Source organism: Molothrus ater, chromosome 18 (genome assembly GCF_012460135.2).
Source record: "Molothrus ater isolate BHLD 08-10-18 breed brown headed cowbird chromosome 18, BPBGC_Mater_1.1, whole genome shotgun sequence".
Classification (NCBI taxonomy): Eukaryota; Metazoa; Chordata; class Aves; order Passeriformes; family Icteridae; genus Molothrus; species Molothrus ater.
The window spans coordinates 10,495,434-10,515,779 of NC_050495.2; the positions used below are offsets into that span (position 1 = coordinate 10,495,434).

At 46.6% G+C, this 20,346-nt stretch overlaps 1 protein-coding gene across 3 annotated transcripts in view; it reads left to right on the forward strand.

Moving 5' to 3' along the window:
* Positions 1-20,346, forward strand: part of BICDL1 (BICD family like cargo adaptor 1) — a 49,649-nt gene that overhangs the window by 21,595 nt on the left and 7,708 nt on the right. For 2 of the 3 annotated variants that reach the window (XR_004981196.2, XM_054516723.1), the window contains exons 3-8: positions 8,708-8,824; positions 10,866-11,012; positions 11,992-12,171; positions 12,837-13,055; positions 14,145-14,288; positions 17,741-17,871. Coding sequence is in view for 2 of the 3 variants with exons in the window: in XM_054516723.1 (XP_054372698.1) it covers positions 8,708-8,824; positions 10,866-11,012; positions 11,992-12,171; positions 12,837-13,055; positions 14,145-14,288; positions 17,741-17,871 (938 nt within the window). In the remaining variant the exon portion in view is untranslated. The remainder of the gene's footprint in view (positions 1-8,707; positions 8,825-10,865; positions 11,013-11,991; positions 12,172-12,836; positions 13,056-14,144; positions 14,289-17,740; positions 17,872-20,346) is intronic. The other variant, XM_054516722.1, reaches the window with a different exon arrangement.

A 20,346-nucleotide genomic window follows, 5' to 3' on the forward strand; every position in this document is an offset into this window, starting at 1 on the left:
CAAAAACCACTTCTTAGCTCTTTTTCCTCTCACTTTTGAAATAAGTTTATCAAGTTTTAAAGGAAATGAGCAAACACATATGAGCACCGTTTTTAAGAAACAGCCTGATAGAAGTTATTTGGAATCAAACTTTGCAGGGATTTAAAAGCTAATCAAACATGTCCAGGTCAATCTACCATAAAATTTAAATATACATTTGAGAAAATGTTTTCTCTCTTCCTGTCTGAAGACTGCCTGGGAGAGTTTATTATATTTTAAACCAACTCCTTGAATTTTGTCCCATCTTTTTTAGCACTAACTCATTTCACATATATGGGAATGGTCACCCCTGTTTTCATGCATTCAGACATGTTTGTAACTGCAGGGTTGAGTACCAAGTCTACACACACTGGAAAACTTCTGGCTTGTATTTACTACTAATAAATCCTAAAACAGTATATTGTGAGCTTAACATGGTGTAGACATGAAGATTTCAAGAGCAGACAGAACTGTTAGTTTGCCATCAGATATTAGATATCCCCAATAGAACTCAGTTAATTTGCTTTGAAATAAAGGGGAGAGAGTGCTTAAAGCCAGAGCAGGAGACTGTAAGAAGCTTAATTATTGTCTCTTTCTTCCAGGCACAACCATTTGGGTTTAAACACCTCCAGGTTTAAGGTCTTAAGACTAAAATGATTTTGTAAAAGAATTAATTCAAGAACAGAGACTGGCTGTCCTGACTTCAGGCTACCATGGAAAGAGAGCAAAGCCTCTCAGGCGGGAGGGAATGTTACATTTCTTTGTCTCCAACATTGTAACCTTCTTAATTTTTCAAAAGGTTTTAATGACCAGGTTAAGTATTTGTGTTTCCAGTTCAGTTATTTCCAAACTAGTCCGGCATTCTGTATTTCTTTGTCCTCTCATCTGACCCACACTTTTGGCTCACTAGGAAGTTACTGGAAGAAATATTTTTCAGCCTTTAGCTCATGTAGCAAAGATAGACTGAGCTCCTGCAAATCTGGATTAAAAACCCACATCAAAGGTAATGGCCAAAATGGTCTATCAAGATAAAATATGCCTTTATCGGGGGGAAAAAACTTATTAGTGGAAATGAAATATTAGAAATGCATTGAAAGTTATCTTGGAGAGCAGACCACAGAGCTTACTGATGGAAAACATGAACTGTCCACCTCCAAACTGTACCATTCCCTCTGCTAGTCCAGTACAGAACTCCAGGCACTGTGCTCTTGCACAGGCACAAGGGAGAATGACAAACTTCTTAACCTGAAGGTCCCAGACACCCTTGCAACAAGGGCCAGGCTGTGCTGCAGTGAATTAATGTGGTGGTTCCTCTCAGCTCCACCAGACTTGATTATTGCAGCCTTTCTGCTTCCATGTGCAATAGGTAACAAATGCTTCACTCCAGATGATGTGCAGCATCCCCACAGAAGCAGACCAGCCTGCTGGTGTCACATGTTATTACCCTAATCCTCTCACCATCCAGGAGCCAAGCAGCTGCCAACAAGCCCATGTTCAGCTCTCTGTGCAGAGCCCCACAGCAGACACAGTGCAGAGCTGCCTCATCTCCCACACTTCTTCTGCAAAGCAGGATTTGCACACAGAGCAGGAGCCACTTCGTGCACTACTTAGCATGGTGTGTCCTCCAGGCACACTTTGTCCTCTGAATTATCTCCAGTGCTAATTTATTGCAGCATTCAAAGCATCGTGCCTCCTGCAGTCCCTCCCACAGGAAGCTGGCTGACTCATTTTTCCACACACTCTATTTTCTTCTCCACAAGAGCCAAATGTTTAGGTCAAGAATAAACCACAAAAAAAAGGGAGGCTCGTGTTTAAGCACCTCCTAAAACAGCCCACAGCCACTTGTGAAGCTCTTTCTTTCATTCAAATAACAGACGTGCAAGTGTTACACCCAGGTAGAGTTACCCCCATATGGCACCCAACTGCCCCTGCAGTTCCTAATCCTGTAAATTGATTTAGCCCAAGCTAATGGTTTTTGGCCTCAATCAGTTATCTGAACACTTACTAAAAGACAAGATGAAAGCCACCATTTTGCATTCATTCCCCTGAGCTCTTTCCCAAAGCATTCAGATGCTTGCCTTGCACACTGGTTTTGATGTATCACCTAACCTTACAGGAAAGGAAAAAAAGAACATTGCCAGGAAAACCCCATCTAGTTTTTCACACTTTGCTTAGTGATGCAGCAAAAGTCAACCATCTTTGATAAAAAGGACTTTTCAAGGACACCTGAAAATAATAAAAAAAAAAAATCAGTACCTTTTCTCCATCTGTAGCCACACAGTCCTCCAGTCACCAGAAATATAGGAGGGAACTAGAGTAATACAATGCAAACACTTTTCCTTCCAAAAACAAGAAATCCAGCTTCAGCCTGAGAAGAGTCATGGTTTGCAGATGTTTCCACCAAGGAACTAAATACCTCTATTCTTAATTCCACGTCAAGAAGCAGGTGCCAGAGCACTCCACCCCAAAATACAAAGCCCCAGGTGCTGCCTGCTCTCTCTTTCAGCCAGTTGGGCCTCTGCCTCTCAGGTGTGAGGCCTCAGAGTTGATTGGCATTAACCCATTGCCACCCACTGCACAACTAGGGCTTGTGGTGAGGAAACACATTCTTGAGGTTTTTTATGGTAAAACTCAGGTAAATAGGAGTGAGGTTAAAGGACACACTGTGCATTTCCCACTTGTCCTACAGAAGGGAAAGGGAACAAATCTACAGCAAAAATTTCTCACTTTCATGCAAGCAATAAAAGCTTGTATTCTTGTATTTCCAAAATGTCAAAACTGTGGAAGTAGTGCAGAGCTTAGCATAAGCTGCCATTGCTGCCCTTTGTCTCACAGAATCCTCTCAGAATAGGTTTAATGCTGCAGCCATGAGGCTTTTCCCATCACTAATGTGTCCCCAGCCTGATGCTTATAAAAGAGTCATAATTGTGCCTTTCCTCCATTACTGAGTCTCCTTGCTTTGGCAGTCCTTTGGACCAAGATCTCTGTTTTCCTTTTTTCTGGGGAGATTCATTTTGTGCAAAAATGTTATTGTGCAAAACTAACATTCTTTTGTTTACTGTTTTGTCCCCGTGCCCTGTTGTCAGTGTGGGGCCCTCACCCAATGGAGCAGGCCTGTAGCAGCCTGTTTCCTGCCAGAGGGAGAGCTCATCAGCCTGAAATCCCCCACAGCTGGGCAGTAGCAGAGTGAGGATGAAGTGAGGAGGATTCAGCCCCACTCCCCATTTGGCAGGGATGGGGGCACTTCCCAGCTCTGATGTCCTGTGCTGCACTGGGGAGAAGCAGGAAGAGGTCTCTGGAGAAGGCCTAGCCAAATCCCCTACTACTCCTCCTTCAACCACGAGGCTGTTGCTGTTTCACACACTTTTTACCTCAGCTGACACTGGCAGAAGGTGTTGTGCCCTTTCCTGAGTGCATTTTTCCAGAGGTGTGAATGACAGGCTCAGCCCTGCCCGCAGAGGGGCTGGGGTGGAACTCACCATGTCCACCCTGGGGCAGCCCCAGCCTCACCTCAGAGGGTCTCTCAGCCCCCCAGCAGTGCCTGGGCATCTGCAGCAAATAAATTCCACCCCTTGCCTCAGCAAAATGCTAATTTCATAATGGTCATTAAAGCATCCACTCGCCACACACCCTGCACAGCTCCACTGATGACATCAGTCCCAAAAAAACCTCCTCACACCACAAAGGAAACAGGGAAACAGCACCATCAACAACCCCACCAGGATGGGCGATATCCACCCTCAGTACAGTTCCATCCTCTCTCTCACCACAAAAATCCCCATTGCTAATCCAAGGCACTGGTTGGTCTGAGCTTTGCCTTTTATTTTACTGGCCACTGTTTTAACTTCAAATTCCCCTAATAGTGTGTAATCTCCCTGTCTTTGTCTCAACCCACAAGCTTTTAAATCTTATTTTCTCGCCCATTGTTGAGAAGGGGGGCTGAGAGCAGCTGGGTGGGCATCTGGCCAGCCCACCAGGGTGCCACTGCTCTTCTCCACAGAGAATTCCTCAGGGAATCCCTCTGGGCACATCAATCAGCAAATACAAGCTGAAGGCCCCAAGAGGAGGTGAATACAAGCACTTATATTATGTAAGAACTTTTCCTGGATGGGCTAACGTTTCAAATAAGAATTTGAAGTTGACCTGCATTCAAAGCTTTGCTAAAAATCTCTCAAAGATTCCCAAACTGAGCAACTTCCAGGTGTGCAAAATACTGATTGTGGCTTATGGTGTTTATTGTGCCAAGGCTTAGGAAACAGCCAATTTATTGGCCTGGATCAAGTATCCCAGAAAACCAGGGTTCTTCCAGCACCAGGATGCTGGCTGCAGTGGCAAGACAGCAATCCCAATCCTCTGGGACTTCCCTCAGAAGCCAGATTAACATTTTTTTTGTAAATTACTAATCTAAAGCAATTTGTTGTTGTTGTTGTTGTTTCCTGCTCTGGTTATGTTTTAGTAGCCAAATATATTTTCCTTCCAGAGAAGAGCTGGGAATCCAGGAACCTGCAGCCAGGGGAGGCAGCAATTAGTGGTTTGAAGTGTTAATGGGACCACAGTGGGAACTGGAAGTCCCTTGAACTCAGCTATTAGCAAATTAATAAAAGGGGTAACACGCTCTCCTGAGTGTTACAAATTTAGCACTAATTAGAACTTCTCTTTCTTAGCTATTTTAGGCAAGAAAATCTTCAATATCCTTTGTTAAATCTTAATCATCTTGTTTGTAGAAGTAAATCATATGGAAACATTGGTTTCTCCACCCAGCTACAGTCTATTTAACTTTTTCCATTCTCCTTTTCTTTGTGACATGACTTATAGCTAGATATTTTGTAATCAGTTAGCTTTATTTATCAACTCTTACCCCAGAGGAAGGTTTTCTTTGACTAAGACTAACCTACAGGCTATTAATTTGTCACAGTCCATCCCTGACTTCTCAAAGATCCCCCCTTCACAGGAACATCAGTGGTCCAATTTATTTATATTTGTTTTATGTATTTATTGCTCATACATTCCAGATGTTAAACCTCATGGAGTTCTTGTAACTGGCAAGCATCTCTTTCTGCCAGAGATATACACACGTAGATCTTTGTGTATTTTAACACTTGGGAATTAATCACGAGAGAAACTTAATCAAGTTTGCAATGATGAAAAGCCCTTAATTAGAGCAGAAGCCAAAATGTCCTCCTGCTCTTCTTGCACTGCCCAAATCTCATCGAAACCTTGCCTGAAGACCAGAAAACAAATCTCACAGTTGATTGGATATATCTAATTGTGAATTGATGTCTATGCTTTTGCAGATATGTTTCAAATCTTGCCTGGCGGCTGCGTTGGCCAATTTGCCCATACTGAGGAAATTAATTCATTTTTAACTACAGAGCAAAGCTGTGATGTTGGGCAATATATGTCTCCTTTCTGTAAAGAATATTACTTGTCTCTAGGAAAATCAGTGCATTGCTAAGTGATTGACAGAACCACAAAAGATTTAGCTTTTAATGTTTAGGAAACACGGATGGAGAAGGGAAAGCCCTACAGGCTGGCTGAGGCAGAACAAACTCACTTCCATTCAGCAAAAGCCATATTGAACATTAAAGAGGAAATGGAGAGGGAAGGTTACATCTTCACTGAAGCCACTAAGTAGAAAGAGCATGTTAGAAGTAATCAATGGGAATCTCATGGTTTAAAACACACATGTGCATGTGCACACCACCAGCAGTGCTGAGAGCTGAAGCAGACACTGTCTGAATATACACCATAAAGCCTGAGAAATACTGGACACTGTCAAGGTGGCCTTCATAAATTAATGCAAGCTGATGTTAAAATCTCTATTTTACAATCAGTTAGAAGGGTTAGTTTGGCAGCAGGATTAAATAACCTATGAAACAAATGTAGCATGACAAGGAAGATTCCATGACCAGAGCTCAGCTCAGAAGACTGTTTCATGTCTAGAAAAACTGGATGAAGACTGATTCTAGTTAGCCTGTGGAGGGAAACACAAAATACAGTCATTTCTGTTTACTTCTGCTAAACAGCTGGTCAGAGAGTATTTTCTGTACTGTGTGAGCCTAAAGCAAGTGTTGTTTTTGCTTTTCTCTACTGCATGAGGTAGGATGCAAGTGGTGTTCACTGAGGTGACACTGTGACATCCTGTCTGCCTTTAGGGCTCTAAATACTAACAGTAACTGAGTCCTTTTTTTCCCTCCATGTGGGTTATAATTGTGGCAATAAGATGTGTGAACCTGTGAGCTGGGCAGCACATAGATAAATTCCAGATGATGATTTAATGCTGGTGAATACAAGTCTTACAGTCCTGCAAGCAGCCTGGTACTGGAGAGGACCTTTGAGGTCAATTCATTTCCCTTCTGTCACAGGCAGCCCTCTGAAAGAAGCTGCATGATAAAGTGACCCAGCTCCATTACAAAGTTAATTTTTTTGCCACCATTTCTACTACTGTAATGGTGCAGGAAGAGGAATCCTACAGCAGGTCCTTGAAAATGTAGAAATCTTCCTATTGCCAGCCTTAATATACTCTTATCCGGTTTATTCACATCTTTCTTTTCTGCCAAAATTGTGCTTCTGCTTAAATAGCGCTTCTCCCTTCTGTGTGCTCATCCGTGATGTATTTATAGGGAGTCCTCTCTCAGCATTCACTGCATGAGATAAAACAAGCCATCCTTTTTTTAGACTCCTTTCATATAACAGACTTTCCACAATCTGAATCATCCGTGCAGCTCATCCCTTCACCTGCTCCTGTCTGGGCATGGGGAGCAGAACGAGCAAGAGCAGCTATATATTCTCCTACCAGGGATTTTTACAATGCCATTAATACTGCCTTGTTTCCTTACTGCTCTGTTGTACATTTATATACTCTCTGTATGTAGAATTCTTCAAGCATATAAATTATGTTACACAGTGAGCTATCAAATACTGGTGTGTCATCTCCTCTGGGGCCACTTGTGCTCCTTGGGAGTGTGGTCAGCATCTTGCAGGCAAAATCCTTCAGTGCTTTTCATCTGGTGCTTTTTCATCCTTGATAGCTCCTGCAGAGTGTTTCAGCATGAAGATGTTTCAGCAGTCATTACAAAAGCAAGTGAATCATTCAGAAAAAGCACAATCCATCCATCTTCTTTAGTGTCACCAATTAATAGCTGCTCAGGATGCTTTGCAACCTATAGTTGCTTAAGGGAAGAAAAATAACCACCCCCTTCCTATAGTGCTGTGCTGTCATTATATTCCGTGCATCCTGCCCAAGCAAGGAAGCTTTATTAAATCCAGTTGGCAATCTGCAAAGGGTTCTGATACGGGGCTTTAAAGAAGAGTGAAAAAACAGTATAAGAAGGGAACTAAAAACCAATTGGTAGACAAGATTATTTCTTTTCATTGGAACACACTTCTGTTTTTAGGAGCCAGTGGTCAGAGCCTGATTTGGTGGCCACACTTCTGTCTGCTGCTGCCCCTCCAAGCAAACAGTGCTGAGGCCACCAGTTTCCTCCACTTGATGGAGCTGGAACAGCCTTTTACTTCATGCTTCTGGTTTGGAATATTTTGCTGCAGACTGTGCAAAATAAGGGATCATTTTTAAAAGGGAGCAGTGTTGCCTTTGTGGGCAGCTCAGGCTGGGTCTGTGTGCTCATTGCTCCAGTCACAAGCTCCTAGAGCAGAGTCATTGCACCCTTTGGTGAAGCTCTGCCTTGGGCACTGTCAGAGCACCTGGAGAAAATCCAGACCCACATTTGCCAGACCTAAAGATGCATTCCCCAGCCTGCCCACAGCTGCTGGCTCCAATCTCTCCCTCCCATCTCACCTCCCTGTCTAAAGCACTGTGGCTTTTGCCACTGGACATGCCCCAAGCAGGACAGCAATGCCACCTCTTGGGGGGAATCAGCTCAATCCCAGCCCCTGTGGCATAGTTGGAGCTCTGTGCCTAAGTGTAATGGAACCTGATGGAAGCTAATTAAAAAGAAAACTGTCCATTTTGCTGTCTCGTTAGGATTTAGTCATAAAAACCTTATGTTGTCTCACAAGCCTAAGCAAGTGTGTTCACATGTAAAAATCAGCCATAAAGCTGCCTGGAGAGGCCTTAACATGTCTAAGCTGTCATTTGTAAGGGCTGCCTCAAGCCTGGATCCTGCAGGTAGGAATGACCTTTCTGCTGTCCTCAAACCACCCTGCATAAGTGGGGCATCTCTGCTTCAAAATGGGAAAGAGGGACAAGCCCAGGGATCCTTCACTGACAGTCATGTGCATTGGATGTTTCTCCATCTGGCCTTGACAGGAGCTGGGAATCAAAGGCAAAGAGTACTTGTTATATTAGAGCTGTGCCAAAGATGTTCAGAGGTTAAGAGAGTGTAAATCTAATAGGAGTGTTTCCTGGTCTTCTCCTCAACCCCAGCTAGGCTACAATTTTTAAGGCAAAGTGAATTTCCTTTAGGACACAGGAGTCACCATGTTTTTTTTGCAGTGAAAAAAATTATGGGCTGTGTCCTCTTGGCTGCCCCAAGGGAAAAATCAACATGGTTTAAATGGCAGCTCTCCCCAGTGTCTGTCCAGGATGAGATTTTCACTCACCCAAACTCTGCAAAATTCTGAGTTTCTGCTGAAACTGGGCTTGTGCAGAAGGTGTATCTGGGTGGGTTTCCCTGGGCAGGAGGAGAGGGCTGCTTTTGGGGTAACTGCAGCTGGTGTCTCCTTGCAGGCGTCGGAGGTGGAGCGGCAGCTCTCCCTGCAGGTCCACACCCTCCGGGAGGACTTTCGGGAGAAGAATTCCTCCAGCAGCCAGCACATCGTGCGGCTGGAGAGCCTCCAGGCCGAGGTGAGTCACCTGCCTCCCTCCTGCAGAAAGCAGCCAGGGCTCTTGGAGCTTGTGTAATGACCCTCTCTGAGCTGGGCAAACACAGTCACCCAGTGGAGCCAGCAGAGGGATGGCAGCACTGTGGCACAGGACTGCCCCAGCAAGGATTGCTCCATGGTGTTCTGGCTGGGCTGGCACCTTCCAGTGCTGCCTTTGCCACAGCATTCCTGCAAAATGAATGGATGAGAAGGATCTTCCAGGAGCCAAACTATGGCTGTGCTCCTGCAGGGCTGCTGTCCAGTACAGACTAAACTCTGGTAGGAATGGTGGGAAGGTCTGCAAGGGCTTTTTTCCTCTGTTGCTCATGCTTGCAAAGAAAGCAGCAATCCTCTCTTGCCTCTGAGCCATGCACTTGGGAAAGCAAGGAGCCCCTGCCTGTTTTAACTCAGGTACATTTGCAGGAATGAGACAACTTCCTTCCTTTTCCCTTCCCTGGCAGGCTCACTGGGGATCAAATAGGCAGGTAGAAGATGGGTAGAAGATGTCCAAGTCTACTACCCAACCACTTCTTTTATTTAAAAGCTGTCTGGAAAAGCTTTTCCTAAAATCTCTCGATTTCTTTTCTCCCGCTCCCACCTGCTCCTTGCTGGTCCCTCGCCTTTTCTTCCCCTCCCCTTGGTGTGGAGCAGCAAGTCCTTGAAGTAAGTATGGAGGCTTGGAAAGGGTTTGCCTGCACATCCATTGCTGTCACCATGCATGCCTGTCACCATGCATGCCACACCTTGTCTCCTCACCTCCTTCCTGTCTCTTGCTTTCCAAACCCTTTCCCCCTGTGCCTTTCCCATGGTCCAGGGCTCATGACAGAGTGGTGTTTTTTATGTTGTATCATTATTTACAGCATGTTCATTACTCTGCCTACCAAATATGAAATCTTGATACAATCTCTCCATTAAACCTCTTATTTTTCTTTCTTCAACCCATGCAAATCATGGTGGTGGTGGGCAGAGACATCTCAGAAACCATTAGTCACCTCAGAGCAGCTTTCCAATACCTCCAGCAGCCTTTACTCGGCAGAAATAGCAAGTCCACGTACTTGGCTGATACTCCTTTGTGCAGCCAGATCTTTCCAGTAACCTGGAAAGCAGCAAAGAGACAAGGTCCCAAAGAGGCCAAGAAAACAGTAGGAATTTGCTGAATTTGTCTACACTCCATGAACTGAAAGGAGGTCATAAGGAATATTTAGGGTTATGCCGGACTGGTGGATGGCTGGCATACCAGACCCCAGAGATCCTGTGTGTACTAATGTGGGGAAAAGCTCCTTCTTCTTGGTTAAACAGAAGAAGTGACCTTGGCTAGTGCTGATTCATCCCTTGCACTGTTCCCAGCTAACTGAGTCATGGAGGGTTTGTTTGGCAAACTGTCCCTTGCCTGAATTCACTGCCCTTGACAATTAAAAGAAATGAACCAATTTTGAAGGCAACCGATCACTGGGAAGCTAAAAATAAGCACGGCACAGAAAAGAGTCTACACAATTGAAAAGACAGAAAAATCCCTGGTGAGGACCTGATGAACACACACCAATTAAGAACAGCAATGGGCAGTGCTGTGGCACAGCCCTCCCTGCAGGGAGCAGGATCCCACAGACTCACCCTGTATCATGCTGGCTCACCCTGTGATCTCCAGCACCCATACAGGAGAAAATGCCACCATCAGGACCAGCCAAAAAAGTAACCAGTTCTTCCCAGTCTTTTGAATATTCAGGTCCAAGGGGTGGGCAGGGGTGGTCTCCACTTAATATTGATTTCAAGGAATATGCCTTGCATATTCCTGCCAGTGCACACCCAGCCCCTTTGGAGCAGGCCCTGCAGCCTGGGAAAGCAGTTGGTTCCTTTCAGAGCTTTCCTAAGCTTTAAACCACACACAGAGGTAGTTTCTGTCATACAGGTACAGAACACCTGTGTACATCCTTCTGCTTGTTGCTGTTTCATTTCTCTCCTGGGAATGTGGTGTCTCTCCTCTCTGCTCCCTGCAAAGTCTGACAGGGCCTCTCTTTGCCCTGCAGATCAAGATGCTGACGGACAGGAAGCGGGAGCTGGAGCATCGCCTCAGTGCCATGATGGAGGAGAACGACCTGCTCCAGGGAACTGTGGAGGAGCTGCAGGACCGAGTGCTCATCCTGGAGAGACAAAGCCATGACAAGGACCTGCAGGTGAGGAGGCAGCAGTGAGACAGGGAGGGGATGGGGAGATGCAGTAAAAGTCATGATTTGGGGTAAAATTTGCCACAAACTGGGAGACAGGACAACTAGAGGAATGAAATGGCTCATGCAAGAATGGCAGCAAGCAAGGTCTGGGGTGCTCCCCGTGAAGACAGGCAACAGGAACATCAACGAGGCATCTTAACAGCAAAGAGCAGCTTAGGAGGGAGATCTGAGCAAGGAAGTGGGGCAGGGTACTGGGGAAATAAGGTAAATGCAGAAAGAATCAGAGGACTCTGGTTACAGTTCATTTTATTTCATTTTTTAAGAGTAGAATTGGCTTCAAAAGGGGCTTCTCTAGATCCAGAGAAGCCCCTCTTGATCTCTGCTGTTCCAGAGGGCTGTCACTGACCTCTGAGATCCCAGTGCTCAGGTGGTTTCCCAACTATCTCCATGGTGTTCACAGCCACAAATCACCAAATGCCACTCCCCAGAAAATGAGCTTGGCCCCTCTGAGGCTTAGGGCAGAGCAAGGTTTTTCCATTTCACTCCTGTGGGTTACCAAGCACTGAATCCTCAGTTCTGTAAAACAACCCTGAGTAATTCTTCCTTTTTTAAATATATATTTGTATATATTTTTAAAAAACGTGTAGATAGCACTTTCTCTTTGGATCCACTTCCTGCTGTGTTGTTTTCAGAAAATTTTTTTACCTGAGTCCCAACTTCTTCACAATGTTCTCCATTTTAGTGCTGATTAATCTGCTATTTTTATCTTTCTGGATATTCTGGATTCTAAACAGTGTCTAATGACACTTGGAGATTATTAGGCTCCAATAAACAGCAATACCAGCCAAGAGTACTTTCCTCCTGGCTGGAAACCCTGTTTTGTGTCACTCATTCCTCCCTCCCAGCTCCCTCACAAACCAAGAGATTGATCCAGTCCATATTGCCTCCATTAATATTCTTCTGTTTCCGTGCTTTTCTTCCCAAGCTGCACCAAAGCCAGCTGGAGCTCCAGGAGGTGAGGCTGTCCTACCGACAGCTACAGGGCAAGGTGGAGGAGCTCAGCGAGGAGAAAAGTCTCCAAAACCTCAACACAACCAGCACATCCCTGCTCTCTGAGATAGAGCAGAGCATGGAGGCAGAGGAGCTGGAGCAAGAACGAGAACAGGTATTTGCCCTCCAGCCTCTGGGGAAGCCCACAGGCCTCTGTGATCAGAGCAAAAGGGAGTTTAATGCATCTGATCTGGATTTGGAGCTGAAAATTTGGATTGGGGTTTGGCATCAACACCCTTTGACCATATGAAAGTAAACCTCTGCATCCATTTCCAAATCAATGTGGCAAATATTTGTGAGGGCTGGAAATCCCACACTGCACTTTGTGACCGTGTTCACAGGGGTCCGAGGATGAGGGAAGAGACAAGGATCTGACTCCATGTTTCAGAAGGCTGATTTATTATTTTTTGATATATATTATATTAAAACTATGCTAAAAGAATAGAGGAAAGGATTTCATCAGAAGGCTAGTTAAGAATAGAAAAAGAAGGAATGATAACAAACGCTTGTGGCTCGGACAGAGAGTCCAAGCCAGCTGGGATGTGATTGGCCATTAATTAGAAACAACCACATGAGACCAATCCCAGATGCACCTGTTGCATTCCACAGCAGCAGATAACCATTGTCTACATTTTGTTCCTGAGGCCTCTCAGCTTCTCAGGAGAAAAAGTCCTAAGGAAAGGATTTTTCATAAAAGATGTCTGTGACAGCACTTGGCCATGGAGGGAGGCTCTCCACGGCCCTGACAGCCCAGGCTAATGTCAGGCTCTGTTGTTGCAGCTGAGGCTGCAGCTCTGGGAGGCGTACTGCCAGGTGAGGTACCTGTGCTCCCACCTACGGGGCAACGACAGCGCCGACTCGGCCGTGTCCACCGACTCCTCCATGGACGAGTCCTCAGAAACCTCCTCAGCCAAAGACGTGCCCGCCGGGAGCCTGCGCGCCGCGCTCAGCGAGCTCAAGAGACTCATCCAGAACGTGCTGGATGGGGCAGACTCCACGGTAAGGTGGTGGCACAGAGAGGCCTTGCCTTGGGCACGTCTCCTGGCCCAGAGCTTGCTGCAGGTGCTGCTGGATCCTGAAGGTCCTGGTGTCTCTCTGTGGCACAGCCCACTCTTTGTGTCTCAAATGGTCAGCCAAGAGCCAAGCATGTGGGGTTTCAGCCTGAAGTGCTCAGACCACCTAAAGTTTCAAGCTCATACAGCTGTCATTGGTCTGGGAGTCATTCTGGAAAATTAATAAAAGTAGGCTTACTTTGAGATTTTCAGTAAGTTAGAGTTTCATCGTGGAAATATTGCAGGTTGCCTTACACATCACGGTTCAGTTATTTCCTTTGGGATTTTCTTAACCTTGCTTTATTAGCAATAGTATCACAAAAACATCATAAGCCCTATGTTGGAAGGTTCTGTCCTTGTGAATTGTCATTGGTAAAAATGTCTTGGCAGGAGCTGCCAAACTCAAATCCATGGCAGGTTAAGGGTTTTGCTGGCACAAGATGATGTCTGTAGGATGTGGTCCCCAGGCTGTTGAGCAAAGGGGGTGGCATGGAGGGACCAGTCATCATCCACAGAAGTGCAGAATTACAAGAAAACACCTCACTTTTTGTTGTGGCTCAAATCAGGCCTGGTCCCATTCCCTACAAGCTGTTTGCATTGCCATTAGGGCTTATTTGGGGTGTTGTGTTGAGGAAAACAGTGTAGCCCCTGCAGGGAGCTGTGAGGGAGTACTCACCCTCCTCACCTAAGTACCTATAGGCAGAGAATAGAGATGAAGTTGTATTTGTTAAATAAAACAGAGAGTGTCCTGTAAAACGTCCACAAACAGAGACTGTAGCCATGTGGGCTACCAAATGGGCAGTAGGTCTCTGTAAATTTGGTTTATGCCAAGCTCTGCATGCTCTTTGCATCATGTGTGAAGCAGTACCCTTGGTTGAGCACCCTTGGTTGTGGAGGTATATGGAAACAAAAAGCTCTACCAAAGTCACATTCACATTTTCATTGTTTAGCACCCTCATCCCAAACTGGTACCAAATTAATACAATTGCCTTTTTTAAAGTGAAATCTGAGCAAGAGGTTTCTCTCCCGCTCTCAGAGCTCTCGGCGAAGCGACGACGACACCTTAGAGGAACAGATCAGGAGAACCAGTGAGGATTCACGAGCCCTGAGGGAATTAATGGAGGGAGAACGGGGGAAACTGAGGCAGAGTTTGGAGGAGCTGCAGCGACTGCACAGCCAGGTTAGCAACTCCCACACTTTACATGTGGTCTTGTAACAGCAGTGTTCATCCTCCAAGACATGCCTTCCATCAAAGAGACCAACGTGATAAATAACCCAGGAGGATTTAGGCCAAAATGGTTGGATGAGGGAGATTTGTTAAACCAAATGCAGAGGATTTAAGCATTTAGGATGCTTAAATTTTGACAAGTTTCTGACAAATTGTCTGGGGCCCATCTGAAGCATCATCTCAAGCAGCCAAACTTCATATAGGCTTTTCTCCCAGACCCAGACTGCTTTTTAGCCAGTCTCTGTTACTTAAATTCTTCTCAACAGAAGATCTCAAAGTATGAGGCTTCTTGATATGGGGTACTGGAAACCTGAAGGTATCCAGGCTGATCTGAATTGCTGCACTGAGCCCTTGTGAGGGGTATGTGCACCATTCCATGGATATAAAGATGTTGTTATCAGATTTCTAAAGTCCATACCTCATGGGTGTATTCTCATGGCTACAGATCTTCACTGACTCCTTCTTCTGCATGCTGTTCTCTCTCAGGCCATGGCTCCTCCAAGGCTCTCCCTGACTGGCTATCCTGCCCCCTTTTATCCCAGTCACCTTCATTGGTTACAGCTGCAGCCCAATTAAGGACATTGCAGCTGCTGCCCATCAAGGGCAACCGGGACCTCCGGGGCAAAGCCTCTAGACAGATATTCAAATACAATACATTTCCTCTACTATATAAAGGTGCTGCTCTGCTGAGCAGCACCTTTATATCCATGGAATGGTGCACATAACCCTCACAGGGGGGTATGTGCAGCAATTCAGGTCAGCCTGAATTGACCTCTTCCACAGCAGCATCACAAACCCTCAGAAAAGCACTCCCAGAGAATCCTAATTGTGGCCAGGCTGGCACCAGGCAGCACCCCAGGGACCAGCTGAAGCAACCTCAACAGCAAGGAATGGTCCAGCCCCAACACCAACTCCATACCTAAGCACAGAATCCCATTGCACCCCCACACAGCATCATCTGTGTCTGAGACCCTGTGCCAAGAGCAGGATGTAGACACAGGCATCCAAAGAGGTGCTTGGCAGTCCTTGTCTCTGTGAGACAAGACTCCAGATGCTGGAGAGGATCTGGAGGCTGCAGCAGAAGCAGCAGCAACTGCTCTGGAGCATGGAATGGGATTAATGTCCTTGACTGGTCTTCCCAGCAGTGCTGTATCACCCTTTGGAGAATAAATAGGAAAACACACCTCTGTTCAGAAAGTCAGCACAACCAGGGATCTGACAGCCTTGTGTAGGGCTGTGGGAGCTCCCACCAAAGGGAAAAGAGTGAGAGCATCATTAAATACCCTGGCAGTGGTGGCTGCACTTGTGCAAGGGTGGGAAATGTCCTGCTTCCACAGCAGCTGATCAGGACAGAGTGTGGGAGAGGAGCAGCCCTGCAGCCCATCCTTCCCTAGGACTGCTCCTCTCAGCAGTGTGGCCACCACAAGAGACACTTTTGAAGGTCCAGCCTTCTGCCCCCAGTGAGACATGAGCCAGCCACTGCCCTGGCTGTGCTGCTGTAGTCCTGTGCACCACACACAGCTTCCCTTGCCCTTAAACACACCTGAGATGGAGGAGACAAGGGCTCGACCTCTGCAACCTGGCAGTGCTGACAGAGACCTTTAGAGATTTATTCACAGATTTTATTGTCTGATCTCCCCAAACTCTCCAGCCAGGAGGGACCAGAAGACCAGCCCTGGATTACAAGCCTGGAACCCTGGGTCTGCTTTTAGGGGTCCCCGGCTGCCAAAGCTCTGAATATTTAGTAAGCAAAGGGAGGACTGCAGTTCTGTTTTCTTCTCACAACTCTGTGTGATGTGGAGAAAGATGAGGCGTAGCTACAAATGCAGCAGCCATTACTCTCAGAGAGGAACTCCAACCTCCCACAGCCAGTACATGTCTCCCACAGCTTTGCCTGTTATCCAGCCTCACACTTGCTGCAGGTTAATAATTATTCTCACCACCTGTTAAAGAGGCAGCGTCGTCTTCTGTTCAGTGCTACAGAAAATTGATGCATGTGGAAATCTGGTCCAGCGGGGGAAGCAGTGCTCTGCTGCCTCCTCATCCCTCTATTCTGGCACTGGTATTGATACAATCAAAGGGGAGCTGCTTCTAAATGGCTTTTAGGATCTTGTGGCATCACACACACATTCATTGCTCCTGCCCAACAGCACAGTGAGCAAGTGGAGACAGGAGCCATCCTCTTCTCTGTCTACACTGAGAAGCTATTTCACGCCTTCTGCCTGTTTGTTTCCTCCCATTCTTACCTGAAGCCTGGACAGAACCAATTAAAATCCCAAACCTATCCCCAAACAGCATGTTTTGGGCCTCTGGATCCTCTGTCCCCTGGGATTTCTGTAGAAGTGCTCAGCATCTTTTACATCACCCCATCACCACTGCTCTGTGTCACATCATTGCTCTGAGGTGCTCCCCATGCAGGGCTGAGGGAGGGCACAGCTCCCCAGTTCCCTGGCAGCCCCGGCACAGCCCCCCAGTCCCGTGGGGAGTCTCTGCACAGACAGGGTGCAGTCACACCCTCCTCCCCCCAGCCCAGCCGTGCCTCACTAACAGCAGATCCTCCCACACCCTGGATGTCATCAGCCCTCTTTGACTGTCTGCCCTCTATTTAAAGATTTCTTTGAAGATTCAAGCACTACTGAGCTGCACTTAGAGGCAGGAGGTGGGTCAAGTGCTGGAAGGGTTTCCAGGTGGTGGAGTAGTGTAACAGAGCATGTGTGTGCCCTAGACAAAGAAATTAAATGTGTATGAAATATTGTGAAGCTGTGCTAATGCAATCCTTGCATGATTTCACACCCTATTAACTCACTCTGCACAGGACCAAAACCATAGATCATTTCTCAGACTATTAAAGACTCCAGACATATTTTAAAGTCTAATTAAAATTGTAAGATGTGCCAGTAACACCTTCCATGGCATGAAAGAGAATTTTCACATCCTTTGTCTACAGCTTCATATTACTTCAGAAGATGTAAGGGTCCCTTCAAAAATATTATTTGCTGGTAAATTATGTTAGCAATAATTTAACCCTGGAAAGATCAGAATTATAACAAGCAAACTCAAAAGATGTGTACAAACTGCTTGGAGAGGGACAACCTTTTAGCACTGATGCAGTAGTGTCAGCAAAGTCCCAGGTGGGTCCTGCCCTGCCCAGCTTTCAGTGCTGTTTCTGCATGTTACTGAGGCCACCCTGGTGACACATCTTGCCCAGGTGAGCGTCCCAGAGTCACTCAGCGCCTTTCATGGTGGGTGGCACCAGCACTAACAGCCCCACTCAGCAGACGCAGCTTTTTCTATGACCTGGGGATCTCTCAACCTGCAGGTTCGCCCATGTGGCTTTCCCCCCACACACTTGTGGTACATTTCCCTGGGCAGCCCCGGGTTTCACAGCCTCCCTTTGCCCACAGGTGACGCTGCTGAGTGTGGAGATGACGACGCTGAAGGAGGAGCGGGACCGGCTGCGCGGCGCTGCCGAGGACAAGGAGGCGAGCGAACGGCTCCTGCAGGCCATCAGGGACCGCGACGAGGCCATCGCCAAGTGAGTGCCACCAGCGGCCAGAGCCAGCCTGGGCGGCACTTGAGGAGTGCCATGGCAGGAGATGCCTCTGGAGTGGCTTTCTCCTGCTCTCCACAGCAGCTCTGACAAAGTGCTCGTGTTGGGAAATGCTGCCAGGAGCCTGGGAGCAGGGCAGGAGATGCTAAAGGCAGAGCTGCCCCATGGCTGGACTGAGGGCATTTAGGAGCATTCTGTGAGCCGTGTTTGTGCCATCCCTAGTGCTGGTGTGAGTCACAGTGAGGAGGAGAGGACTTCAGGAAGCTAAATGCAAACACTAGGTCTGCCCTATTTGTCACATTTTTCTTCCTTTACTGTTCCAGAGAAACAGCCCTGCTTTTCTGACCATCCCCATTACAGCCTGCCTGGGCTTCTTCCCTGAGCCATTCCTGTTCCAAGGTCTTTTTTTGCATCTCCAGTTCTGTAATTCTCTGGTTCTCCTTTTGGGATTCTCCCACTGTTTTGGCTCTTTATTTTGCCCATCATCCTTACATATCCGTGCAGTTCTGCTCCCCCATACCCCAAATCCTCCTTCCTCAGCTCTTGGGCTTGCCAAAATGCCCTGAGGAGAGGGACAGACACCTTTACCCCTCTGTGCTCTGCTAGAAAGGATTCTCTGATAATCCTGGTGGGCCAGGACACCACCAGTCCGTCTTCTTAGGGGAAAAGCCCTGGACAAGAGGAGGAGCAGGAGAGGGTTGCACCTCTGAGGGTGCAGGAGCTAAATCAGCCTTCACCATCCCTTTTTGTAAGTGGCTGGATCGCCTGTGCTGCCCCTGCCGGGCTAGCTGGCCACCAGACTGCCGCGGCTGTGCTCTGGAACACCTCCATCTATTGGCAAGGAGCAGGAGCATCCCAGCTGCGACGTTCCGGTGCCTGTGGGTTGCTGGCTCTGCCGTGGCTATGGCAACACTGCCATCAATCCTGGAAACATCCACCCAGCAGCGGGGAAGCGAACAAAAGGCTGTTCAGGTGCTCAGAGCACTGCCCGCAGGGGAAGGGCACAGCTTCTCCACTTCCCTGTGACCCTGCTGGGCAAAGCAGCAATATTTGGGGCTGGCTGGGCTGTCCTGCAGTGCAGGAGCTGTGGGAATGAGGCACGAGTGAGGGGGATTAAGGAGCAGAGAGTGGCAGCAAGGGAAAGCAGACAGAGCATCTTGTCACTGAAGTGAAAACATCCCTCCCAGACCGAGTGGGCTGGTTCTGCCTGGGGAGGCTCGTGATTTTCTTCCCACCTCACAGCCCAAGGGTTAAGTTGCTTTTGTTCAACCCACCCCCCCCCAAAAATCTCTAAGTCTGAACAGAAATAAAATCACTGCCCGAGGCAGACATCTGGTGTGGAAAATTTTTGCTTGAAGCTGAAGTTTGGCAACATGGGAAGCAATAGGAAAATAGGATCCTTTCAGAGGAAGTGTTAAGCAACCAGTACCTGGAATATAACAACTGGAAGTGTTAAGCAACCTTGGAATATTTGTGTTTATATTCTAATACCTGGAATATAAACACAAATTCCCAAATTGCCCTTCTACAAGGGAGCTATTACGAGACAAGGAATGAGCTGCAGTTAATAAGATGCAATTATTTCTCTCGAAAATGTTTGCAAGGAAAGATGGTTCCCAGCAAGTCATGTTAGACTTTCCTATCACACAGCAGTTAATTGAAAACTTCAGCTTTGTGCTCACCTGTGTGCTCCAGCAGGATGAGCAGCATTTCCCAGCTTGGGCAGCTTAGGAAATTGCTCCATCCTGAAGGACAATTCCTTTCCACAAGCAAGGAGCAGCTGGAACATCTCAGCCACTGAGCATTTGGGGCTCTTTGGGTAACCTTGTCCATGGCATGACATGCTCAATGGCCACCAAATGTCTGGGAAAAATGCAGCAGAGGTGTTCCCAAGGGCTGGGACAACTCCACTGAAATTGGTAGCTTTCCTTAAAGCCTAACAATTAATTCAAATAATTTTGACAGTCTTTCATTCTTAAAAAGTATATGCTGTAATAAGTTCTCATCTTTCATTCCTTCCTTCGATCCTTCCTTCAATCAAGTCCCAAGTGAAAGCAGAATTGTGCTCTTTAAGAGATTTTTATGTTTGTTTTATATTGCAATTTATTGATCAAGCAATCAGACATGAGTCATTTGATTTTTAGCACATATCATTTGTTTTCTATGCATGTAAATGGAAGAAAAATAGAAAACATTTGAAAATAGATTCTACCTTGTTCTAGATCTCCATGTTATTGGCAGATCTTGCACATTATCCAGGCACACTATTACCTTACACAGCAGCGTATCTGATTTTTTTCAGTATTTTTCACAGTGTGCTTATCAGAAATCTGCTGGTTTTAAGGTAAAGATGTCAAAAGTTCTTCACTCAGATTAATAGATTGTTCAGAATACAACAGAGATGAACATCTTAGGATGTGGGGACTTGCCAGTGAAAGACATAAATTGTAGATTTGTTTA